General features: G+C 39.5%; 1 protein-coding gene across 5 annotated transcripts in view; it reads left to right on the plus strand.

Moving 5' to 3' along the window:
* Positions 1-12,663, plus strand: part of apc (APC regulator of WNT signaling pathway) — a 191,408-nt gene that overhangs the window by 124,649 nt on the left and 54,096 nt on the right. For all 5 annotated transcript variants that reach the window (XM_072583698.1, XM_072583716.1, XM_072583726.1 and 2 more), the window contains one exon: positions 6,290-6,491. In XM_072583698.1, coding sequence (XP_072439799.1) covers positions 6,290-6,491 — 202 coding nt within the window. The remainder of the gene's footprint in view (positions 1-6,289; positions 6,492-12,663) is intronic.

The raw sequence follows: 12,663 nt of genomic DNA on the forward strand, positions 1-12,663 counted from the left end.
CTGGACAGATGCATGAGTAGGTGGGGAACAGAGGGATACAGATGCTTAGAAATTGAGCGACAGGTTTAGACAGTACATTTGTATCGGCTCAGGCTTGGAGGGCCGAAGGGCCTGTTCCTGGGCTGTAAGTTTTCTTTGTTTTTCTCTTTTACTCTCTTCTAAATCTCTTGCATTTAAATTTGTATTTAGATTAGATTAGATTACTTACAGTGTGGAAACAGGCCCTTTGGCCCAACAAGTCCACACCGACCTGCCGAAGCGTAACCCACCCAGACCCATTCCCCTACATTTACCCCTTCACCTAACGCTACAGTGCAATTTAGCATGGCCACCTTCACCTAACCTGCACATTTCTGGATTGTGGGAGGAAACCGGAGCACCCGGAGGAAACCCACGCAGACATGGGGAGAATGTGCAAACTCCACACACAGTCACCTGAGGCGAGAATTGAACCTGGGTCTCTGGTGCTGTGAGGCAGCAGTGCTAGCCACCGTGTCGCCCACAAGGCCCTCATTCTTGTCAGTTACTGGTAACAATCTCCCTTTAAGTTTTCCTTGCTTTCAGAAGTTTGAACAATTCTTTAATGAGAACAATTCTGTATGACAACCCCCTCCAATTTCAAGCTATATTTTTATTTTCACAGACTTGTGAATCTGGTTTGTATTCTTTCTGCACTTTTATATCCTCCCCATAATGTGAAGCCCAGTAATCCATGCACTTTGGAAACACCAATTCAAGAAGATAGCTCATTGTTACCACTTCCACTCTCAAAAGAAAAAGACAGTTAAAAATGGACCATTATGCTGGACTTGCCAGTGGTGCCAAACAGTCCGCGAGCAGACAAGTTAAGTTAACTTAGCCTTATTAAGATAATATGTATACTTATCACAGGGTATGTTGGTTTTATATTTCCATACCCCTCAAAGTAAAAACAGGAATTTTAGTTGCATTTTAAAATAACTTCTATCAATATAAATGTTCCCTTTACTGACCTGTTAATCTATATCTCGAGTCCCTTCGGTCTTCCACTGCACCCTGCACTGAATATACTTCACAGTTTAGGTTTTTTGACCAAACTGCTTTAAAGCACAATTACTGACATTTAAATTTCATCTGCCATTTTGTAGTCCATTACATCTTATCGATATCTCTCCTCTGTTTCCTTTGTTTTCTATAAAATTAGTTATTTTCCTTATTGAATATGTTATATTGATGATACCTAAAAATGTAAATGTTACATTCTGCAGGAATGTATCCAAACAATGGTTTGAATGATTATAATGTACTCCGCAGTTTACACAAAGAAGCCCAAAATGTGTGTTGCTTGCAAAATATTAAATTAAGGATTATTTTATGGTGGCTGAAGAGAAACTTGGAAATGGTGGGAGTAAATCCAGTTGTTTTGGTTCACATTGAAACAAATGACATTACATAGGAACCAGGAGAGTGTTCTGCTGAAAGAGTATCAGGAGTTAACTTCTAAATTAAAAAGAAAAGTCCTGAGAACAATAGCCATAGAATAATTATTGACCAAACCACATAGAAATAGGCATGAGAGCAGAGGAGTATTAACACATGAATAAAAAGCTGATATCTTAAAAGATAGGTTTTGTTTATGGGATATCAGTATCGGTTCTGGAACAGAAGTAACTGTGCTGATGGGATAGGCTCCACCTGAACCATGATGGAACTGATTGTTTTTCAATTCTGAGCAGATGAGTAAACAGGTCAAGGCTTTAAGCTAGTAAAATGAGGAAGGCATCTATAAGAGATGTAAGTCGCTTAAAGGTAAATGCAACAAGGAAAAAAGTCACCTGACAATAGAATGTAGAAAAGGATAAAGAAGGCCATTTGATGGCAAGGGAATTAATAATTGAGTCTAAAAATTTGATTAAAACTGAACTGAAGGGAAATTTATTTAAAAATGAATTTTAAATATTTGTGCAGCAGTGCATTTAATATTTGTAATTAAATAGAGAAATTGGAGGCAATCACGCATTGGAAGCAACCAGCAAAATTATGGTAACATAGATGTGGGTACAGAAAAGTCAGGATGAGGAATTACACATTGGAATGTTGTTATATTTCAAAAAGGGAAAGGGAGGTACAGTAGCAGAATAATAATGGCATTAGAGGAAAAGGACATGGCTATTAGCAAGATAAAAGTAGACTATCTGTATTGGTAGAGCTAAAAGATCACTTAGGCTAATCAGTCACCCTTGTGCATGGAGAAGGTCGGCCAAAAGGCTACCACAGGACTCTGTGCTGGCCCCAGCCATGTTCAATATGAATATAAATAACCGGTCAAGAACTATATCCTGCAAATTCATCTGACCGTATCCTTTGTGCCAAGGTTCCATCTTTGTGTAAAAACCAAAAGAACTGTGACTGCTGTGAAACAGAAACAAAAGCAGAAGTTGCTGGAATAGCTTAGCAGGTCTGGCAGCATCTCTGAAGAGAAATCAAAGTTAATGTTTTGGGTCCAGTGAGGACCAACGCATTAACTTTGATTTATCTTCTCAGATACTGCCAGACCTGCTGAGCTTTTCCAGCAACTTCTGTTTTTGTTACATCTTTCTGTACTCTGCACTCGTCTGTTAATGAAGAAATGACAAGGTTCATAGACTGCTGCACCATTGAGAATCATGGAATCCATGCTGTGTGGAAGCAGGCCATTTGGCCCATCAAGTGCACACCAACTCTCCAAAGAGCGTCTCATCCAGTGAGTGGTGCATATATGAAATGAGCTGCCAGAGGAAATGATAGAAGTGGGTACAATTACAACATTTAAAAGATATTTGAACAGCTACATAGATAGGAAAGGTTTCAAGGAATATGGGCCAAATGCAAGAATATTGGACTAGTTTGGTTTAGGAAACCTGGTCAGTATGGATAAGTCGGGCTGAAGGACCTCTTGCCGTGCTGTATGACTTTATTTCTATCATACTGTTTTGCAGAGTAGAGTACACTTATCTGGCAAATACGTTACACATGCCATCTTGTGGACATTCAATTGAATTTAATGATGCATATCATAACTAGAAACTTTGGTTCATTCTAATCTTCATGAATGGTAATGAACGTTTCAATTTTTGGCAAACATTACAATCTTTCACAAATAGCTCCACTTCTAAACTTCTGATGGAGAAAAGGTTATTGCTGTATCAGCTGAAGCTGGTTGTACCCTGAGAAACTCTTGCAGTAGTGACCTGCATTGATTGAACTCCATCAACTGAAGCTGCCTTCCTTTGTGTTAGGAATGACTCGAGTCATTGGACAGTTTTTCCTTAATTCCTATTGACTTCAGTTTTGCTAAAGTTCCTTGCTGTTGCACTCAAACGCTGCCTTTGTGTCAGGAGTGATCACTTTCACCTCACCTCTGGAGATCAGCTCTTTTTTTTCGCCATGATTGACCAAGACTGAAATAAAATTGGAAACTAAGTGTTTGTGGCAGAACCCAAACTGAGCATCGGTGAGTAGGTTACTTCTTTGCAAGTGCAGCTTGATAGCATTGTCAGTGACCCCTTCAAAACTTTGCTTATGATTGAGAATATTCTGACGGCCAAGTTGGATTTGGTCTTGCTTTTATGGATGGGATATATCTGGATAATTGTCCACATCGTTAAACAATGCTAGTATTGTAGGTGTATTGGAATAGTTTGGCTAGAATTACATCTGATTCTGGACTAAAAGTCTTGAGTAATATAGCTTAGATGTATGAGTCTAAAGATTTTGCATCCAGTGCCTTCAGCTGTTATTATCATGTAGAATGAATCAAACTGTCTGAAGGTTGGCATCTGTGATGCTGAGAAGATCAGGAGATAGATTATCTATTCAGAACTTCTGCGATAAAATGGATGCAAGTACCACTGATGTCTTTTGCACTGATGTGTTGAGCACTAGCGTTATTGAGGAGGGGGATATTTGTGGAGCCACCATATCCTGTTTGTTGTTTAATTGACAAGCAACACTCTTGACTGGATGTGGCACGACTGCAGAAGCTTGACTGTGGTTTAGCTTTCTCTGTGTCTGTTGCATGCTGTTTTCTCTGTTGGATATGCAAGTAGTCCAGTATTCTAGTTTCACCAGGTTAGCACTTTCATTTTTAGGTATGCCTGGTGCTGTTCCTGGCATGCCCTCTTGTGCTTTTCGCTGAATTAAGTATCATAAATGTCCTTTAGAGAATTGATATTCCATTTTCTTAAATGTCACCCCAGAATCAGCAGTGGACAATATGATCTGTTGATCTGTTTTAGTTACTTGAATAAATACTTGGACAAAATACTTATGAAATCCCTCCCTCTTCAAGATTTTTGTGCACTTGTGAGAAAAATCAAGGTTAATTAACTATTTCAACTGAAAATGTTATAACTGAGCTAGGAGTAATGCACTGTTTTTCTCTCATTCTTCGACTCCATTGGTGACAACAGAAATTTGGTTGTTTTTCTTGGTTCCTATTATCTCCAATAAACACAAAATCAAATTGCAAGAGAAACTCATCTGTGGAGAGAAGACAGAGTTAATGTTTCGAGTCCAATGGGATTTGAATCCATGCTTTTCTGCCTCAAAGATATGAGCATTAACACTGAGTCAAGAATGCTGCTTTGAATTTGAACTTGAGAATATGTCAATATAACACATTAGGCTTGAGATTGAAAGTGCAGAAAGGTCTGATTACTTGCAGCATATCCAAACTAGGTTCAGTGAATGTCGTGTATCTTTTCTAATTGAAGCACAGGAAGTGAGGCTGTAGAGGACAGCAGTTTGGTAAGGGATGGTTTGGTTGCCTACTTGAACACTTAAAGTTGTCTCTTTGGTTTTCCTTTATCTCAAGGTGATATATTGTTCAACAGGTCCCAGCATAAATTATTGTTAATGTAACATTTTCAAATATTTTTGAGGAGTTCTCTGGAGTGAAAGAACATTACGTAACCTGTTTGTTACAAGTTTTATGCAGCTTGTTCTTACATGAGCCATATTCCAATTATTATTTTTCTATCAGCTAAGGCCAAATTTTGAACATATCAGTTTTCATCTCTTTAATAAAAAATGCATAATAGATATGCATTGTTGAATTGTCAACTTTAATATGCTTCCCTTATTGTCCTGAGAGTGTGCTGGTGGGCGACCATTTTGAAATGCTGCAATCCGTGCAGTGCAGTGGTTCCACAATTCTATTAGGTAATGAGTTCCAGGAAATTGATTCAGCATTAATGAGTATATGCCTGACTCATGTTAGTGCTTCCATGCATGCGCTCTTATTTATCTAGGAGGTGAAAGTCAGGTTTTGAAGGTAGTGCTGAAGAATCCATGGTGTAGTGCTATGGTTATCCTGTGGATTTTATGAATTGCAGTCTTGATCCACGCAGTAGAGCAGGTGGATATTTAGGCTTTTAAATGAAGCACTGATCCAATCATAAAGTGCCACGAGGTGACCCAGCTCTGACCTAGTCACTAGTGATCCAGAACAATTTATCTCTTTTCTCTATCCTCCTACCTAAGCTGTTGATGTTAGGGAAATTGAAATGTGGTTGGGTGCCTTGCTGAGGTAGTTCATTCTCCTGCTGGCAAGAGTCATTCACACTAGAATGGTGAAAATGTATTGCATCAGTCATGCTTGACATTTGATATTAACTACATGTGGGCATGGACTGGTACCTTAACTGGGAATTTGCGAATTGAGATGAATACCGTCATCATCAAATGGTTCTACTTCTGACCTCAGTGAAGCGATAGCCATTAACAAGTCTGGAGATAGTTGTGCCTCGGAGCTTGGCTGGAAATCTTTATCAATAATATCATGGGCCTTAAATGATTTGCATCTAGCAACCATAACCATCTTTATGCTAGATATTATTCCATTACTAGTGAGTTTTCCCTGCATCTACACTGGCTTCAGTGTTTACTTGGGCTGTTTGCTGCACTTCTAAGAATACTGTCTGAATGGCAAGAATAGTTCACATTCAGAATGTCCATGTTTGGGACAAGGTTGTATTATGGTCTGTAGTTGAATTCACCTAATAGAACCAAAGCTGATCATCATTGAGCAGGCATTGTGTAAGTAAGTTTTGCTCCTAGTGGTGAAGGGTTATTCATCGTTCTCATTGTTCAAGAAGTTGACTGATGACAGGTTTTTCTTTTGTCAAGTATATGGATTAGTTTTGGGAATTATGCAGTCACGTCTTAAAATTGTCTTAAAACAGATTTATAATTCTCAGGGAAAGTTATCTTAATACATAATGCAGTTTTACAAAACTGCATAAAATTATTTAATGCTTTTATTTTTCAGAACTGAACTTGGAGTGTGCAAATTCATCTGCAGTAAAATTAAAACCAAAGATGTCACTGCACTCGTATGGAAGTAGAGAAGGATCAGTGTCAAGTCGGTCAGGAGAGTGTAGTCCAGTTCCAATGGGTTCAATTCCAAGAAGAGGATTAGTCAATGGAAGCAGAGAAAGTACTGGCTACTTGGAAGAGCTAGAAAAAGAGAGGTACATATTACTTTATAATGTTTGAAGTAACTATAGCGATATTAGTTTTTGTCCCTAATCTATGGACCTACAATTCCTGAAAACGTTCCGAAAAATGCAGATATACTTGTATATAATTTTATTTAACAGTAAAATAGCAATTCCAATATCAGTTGTATTTTTATTAATTTACCATATTACAGATAGTCTTAATGATTGGCATGATCCTTCGATAAGACCTTACTACCAAGTTTTTTCTATTGTTTTCTATGTTTATGAATGAAATTGTGTAAACTTGCTAAACTTTGGATATGGTCATTGCATGGCATGTGCTATGAATGTTACGTGTTGATAATCACCTTAAGTATGAATGTTGTTTGCATGTGAAAATGGGCGAGTTTGATAACTCAGTTGGTGTGAATTAATCTGAACACTAAATCAAGTGAACATTTCTTCCCAGTCTACAATGTAGGTAGGTTCACTGATAGAATAACTGAAGAAATCAGGATGCTGCTGTCATAACATTGACAACCATGGGACTAGTGTAGATTTAATGTAGCTTCGGTGATACAGATTTGATGCCTATTCTGTGTGATTATTTGTTTTGAAGATGTTTGGTAGTAATGTCTTAAGATGAGATGATTAGCTGACAACAACTGCATTGTCTTATTTTGTCAATTTGACTCTTCCACAGAGGACTTTACCCTTGATTTCCATTAACGCTTGTTTGAATGTTACCTTGTAACCCAAGGCAGTCACCTCCCCTCAATTTAGCTCTTGTGCTTATGTATGGACCAAGGCACGGAGAGGTCTTGGCACTGATGAGTAAGTAAATACTAAGGATGCTGGATATTTGAAATAAAACAAAATGTTTAAGAAACTCTTCTAATCTGGCAACATCTGTGGAGGTACAAAAACCAAGTTAATGTTTCAAGTCCAATGACTTCTTTGGAACTGTTCCAGATCCCTCAGCTATTTCTTCAGATCATCTGAAGTAGTGGAAATTGGCCAAAGTCTAAGTTTACAATGGCACAGATTTCAGATGGAAGCCAAAATTGATCATATACTGGACACTTGAGATTAAAGATGGATGTAAATCTATGTACTCTCTAAGCTGTGCACTGTGCAACAGCTTCTGAGGTATTTCATCTGACTACAGTGAGACTTTGTTGTTAAGTGGGCCTACAAGAGTTACTTAAGTTACATCACTTCCTTTTAACAGCCATGTTTAAGCAAAAACAAAAAACTTCAATCAGCAAAACAGGAAATCCTATGAAGTGTTGCCCAGCATTGTTTCTCTACAGATAGTGTCAGATCTGTTGAGTTTCTCAAGCACGTTGTTTTATTTTAAATATCCAGTATCCATAGTATTTACTTACTTGTCAGTGCTCAATTTAGGTTGTGCCAGGGCCACTGAGTCTTGGTCCAAATATCGCTGGATGAAGCTGTGTAAGCAGAATCACAACAGTCCAAAAGTAAGATCCCAGTACAACAGAAGTATTCCAGTTTGGTGCTGCTTGGGACTTTATTCACTTGTGGAAAGTGATCCTCGTTAGATGGGGCAGCCTGTCCCTATTTGCCCTTGAGAATGTGGTGGTGAGCTGCTTAAATCACAGCAGTCCATTAGTAGTAGGTAGACCACAATGCTATTATGGAAGAAATTCCAGGACTTTGACCTAGTAACACTGAAGGAACGGTGGTATGATTACTATTTGAGTGGTAAGTGGCTTCGAGGGGAACTTGCAGGTGGTGGCATTTCCATGTATTAGCTGCCCTTGTCTTTCTAGATGGAAGTAGTCTTGGGTTTGGAAGATCTAAGGATCTTTAATGAATTTCTGCAGTGCATCTTGTAGGTAGTACACAGCTGCTGCTGAGCATTGATGTCTGGATGGGATGTTCTTCAGAGGGTCAATGTACTTCAAAGGGCTGAATGGCCTGTTTTCACACTGTAGGGATTCTATGACCTGCCTCCAATACCACTCACCATCCTGACTTGGAAATATGTCACAAGTCCTTCATTGTCACAAGGTCAATATCCTGGGATTCCTTCCAGAACAGCCTTGTGGTTTACCTACAGCAATGGATTGCAGCAGTTCAAGAAAGGGAGTTTATCATCACCTCAAGGGCAACTAGTGACAGGCAATAAATGGTGGTCAACCAGCGATGCCAACGTCTCATGAATGAATAAAACAAGTCACCTAGAATTAATATACTGCCTTTGTTATATGCCCTCATTATCTGATTTATTCTCTATCCCTCACATAGCCATGAAAAGGGGGCCTGTAGACTACTCTTACCAGTGTCCTGTCTACCTTTTTATGTTTTTACCTCCACCCATTTGGATTCTATGCTTTCAATTCAAGATCATTTCTTGCTAATGTACTTACTCCATTCAATGCCAACAATGCTACCTCACCACCCTTTCCTTCCTGCCCAACCTTTCAAAAAGTCACACATCCCTATTGTTTTCAATGTTTGTATACCCTGTCCCTTCCTAAGCCACTCTGGGTATTATTCAATTAGCTGCCCTGTACTGTAGCCTTTTCCTTTTGCTTTGGAAGCCTACATTTTCTCTTTCTTCCCCTCGCTTGCTGTCTTTCCCCCAGTTAGTTAAAACTCTCAACTGTTCGACCAGGAAACTGGTCCCAACACAGTTCAAATGAAGCATATCCCATCAGAACAGCTCCCTTCTACTCCAGGACTGGTGCTAATGCCCCACAAACTGAAGAATTGTGTGGCATTTCACCCACATCTATCTGAACCACACAATTCTCTCCTTGACAGAGTTGACCCAATGTCAGTTTGCCTGTGGCTCAGTAGTAATTCAGAGATTAGTCACTTGGAGGTTATGCTTTTCAGTTTAGCTCCTAACTGTTCAAAGTTGTTCAGCAGAACCCCCTTTTCTCGATCTACCAATGTTGTTGGTATCAATGTGGGATACCAATAACTATGGGATTCTTCCTCTCCCTCTCCAAGTTCATTTCAGTCACAGAGATGTGCTTAACCCTGGCTCTGGGTAGGCAGCACAGTCTTTAGGATTCCCACTCTTGGTTGCAGAAAGAAATATATGTCCCCCTAACTATTATGTCGCCTCCCACAACTACATTCCTGTCGTCTTCCCCACCTCAAATGGCTCCCTGAACCAAGATGCCACTGTCAGTTTGCTTATCCTCTCTGAAGTCCCCTCCCTCATCTGCATATCTGACAAAATCCCTGTGTAACTGTTGGACAACTGCAGGGATTGAAAGTCCTCAGTTGTTACCCCAGACCATTATACCAGCCTCAGTTATAGTCGCGTTCTCCTGTCCCTGATTTATTAATCTTGACTTATCTAATCTGATAATACTTTTGAGCCAAGGTTACAGGTAACTTGCCCCTTCCCTGATGTGGTTCAATACCTGCAGCTCAAACTCCACTTCTTAACTTGGATCTGAAGTTTCTCCAAGCTGTAAATACTTGCAACAGATGTGTTCATTCTGAATGACGGCAGCTTCAAGATGTTGCAGAAGCAACACATCACCCATCCTGCCATCGTGATCATATCTGACTAATAAATTAACCACTTGAGTTCATGCTCTTTTCACTTCACTACTGACATTTTGTTTTATAAACTAAATAAACCAGTATTAATCTAATAGAGTCATAAATATGTACAGCACAGAAACAGATCCTTCAGTCCAACTCATCCATGCTGATCAGATATCCTAAACTAATCTAGTCCCATTTGCCAGCATTTGGTTCATATCCCACTAAACACTTCCTATTCATGTAGCCTTCCAGATGCCTTTTAAATGAAGTAATTGTACCAGCTTTCCCCACTTTGGCAGCTCACTCCATACATACACCCATGTATGTATGGTCCGCTACATAGATGACACCTTTGTCATCACAAAACAAAACAAGATAGAGACATTTAACATCATCAACAATACCCTCACAGGCATAAATTTCACCAAGGAGGAAGAAACCGACAACAAACTCGCATTCCTGGATGTCATAGTAGAAAGAACGGACAATGGAGAACTACAAACCTGCGTATGCAGAAAACCGACAAACACTGACCAAATACTTAACTACACCAGCAACCATCCCAATACACACACATGAAACTGTATCAGAACACTATTCCAATGAGCCACCGCATACTTCCGCACAGACGAACTTCGGAAAACAGAGGAGAACCACCTATGCAACGCATTCAAGAAGAACGGATACTCAAAAAATACAGTCCGCAGATTCCTCAAGAACAAACCACGACAAGCAGACCAAACACAGCCAGAAACCCTAACCACCTTACCATACATCAAAGAAGTTTCAGAAATGACAGCCAGACTACTAAGACCCCTCGGAATCCTAGTAGCGACACAAACCCACCAACAAACAAAACGCTCTCAAACAAAAACTAACAAACTTAAAAGACCCAGTACAACCCATGGACAAAACCAACGACATATTCCCTAACAGGAATATAATATCTGTGAACTCTCATTATTTCATTTTTGAAGGCTTCCCATTTTCCAGCCATCCCTTTACCTGTGAACATCTGTCCCAATCAACTTTCGAGCATTCTTGCCTAATACCATCAAAATTAGCTTTCCTCTAATTTAGAACTTCAACTTTTAGATCTGGTCTATCCTTTTTCCTGCACTATTTTAGAACTGATAGAATTATGATCGCTGACCCCAAAGTGCTCACTCACTGACACCTGCCTTATTTCCCAAAGGTAGATCAATTTTTGCACCACCTCTAGTAGGTACATCCGCATACTGAATCAGAAAATATTATTGTACACACTTAACAAATTCCTCTCCATCTAAACCCTTAACACTGTGCCAGTCCCAGTCTATGTTTGGAAAGTTAAGATCACCTACCATAACAGCCCTAACAGTCTTATAGATAACTGAGATCTACTTACAAATTGTTTGTCAATTTCCTGCTGACTGTTGGGGAGGGGGTCTATAGTACTATTCCAATAAGGTGGTCATCCCTTTGATATTTCTCAGTTCCACCCAAATAACTTCCCTGGACGTTTTCCCAGGAATATCCTCCCTAAGTACAGTTGTAATGTTATCCCTTATCAAAAATGCCACTCCCTCTCCTGTCTTGCCTCCCTTTTTATCCTTCCTATAGCATTTGTATCCTGGAACATTAAGCTGCCAGTCCTGTCCATCCCTGAACCACGTCTCTGTAATTGCAATGATATCCCAGTCCCATGTCCCTGAGTTCTCTGCCTTGCCTGTTAGGCCCCTTGCATTGAAATTCTGTATATATTCCAGTAATAGTTGAATTTCTTTTGACTTTTTGAGATTAAATTAATGTTGTCAACTATTACATGGATACTACTTTTGAGGGGCTGAAATTCATGCCTGTCAAAATTCGTACCATATTATTAGCAGAAATCCAACTGATCTCTAAAAGAATTTAAAAGGAAATGAATTATGGTAATTCTGAAAACCCGGAGTGGAATGAACATCCAGCGGACTTGAAGACTGGGAGTGGAGCAAAAACATGACGGCCAGAACACTGACTGATAAACATTGATCTGTTATCTGTGAAGAACCCGGATCAACTTTCACACAAGATATGTGGAAAAAGCCATGTTATTTGGCAAAAATAGGAAGTTGACTTTTACATGAGATTAAATTTTACTTGAGTATATATGGTAAATTCAGTTTATTTTATCAGTGCTACCTCATTCTCTGCTTTGTTCCTGCCTGCCCTGAGTGTTTGATTTGCTCCTTTTCCCAACCGTACCAGTCTCCGACTGATCTCCCTGGTTCTCCCCACCCCCCCATATATACACACACACTCTATATGCTCTATTCTCCTATTCCTACCCTCATTAGCTCATAGCACTGGGAGTAATCCAGATATTACAACCCGCAAGGACCTCTTTGAAGTTCTTGAGTTTTTAAGGAAGGAAAGCCGAAAAACACTGGAGACCTAAACGCAATCTTATGAACTGAATTGTATTTTTAATGACGAGAAGTATTCACCCGTCTGATTCACCGCATTCACTGTATTTGTATCACTCACTGGTTTGTGATACTCTACTGCCGATCTCCCTTCAGGACAGCCCTTGATCCCCTCCTTTTAACCTCTCCCATTCATCTCTCACTCTGGAGAGTTTACTTCTTACATTCAACCCTAGTGAAAAACTACTCTTGTCCCACTTGATACCAAATTTCCAGCA

This window comes from Chiloscyllium punctatum, chromosome 2 (genome assembly GCF_047496795.1).
Source record: "Chiloscyllium punctatum isolate Juve2018m chromosome 2, sChiPun1.3, whole genome shotgun sequence".
NCBI lineage: Eukaryota > Metazoa > Chordata > Chondrichthyes > Orectolobiformes > Hemiscylliidae > Chiloscyllium > Chiloscyllium punctatum.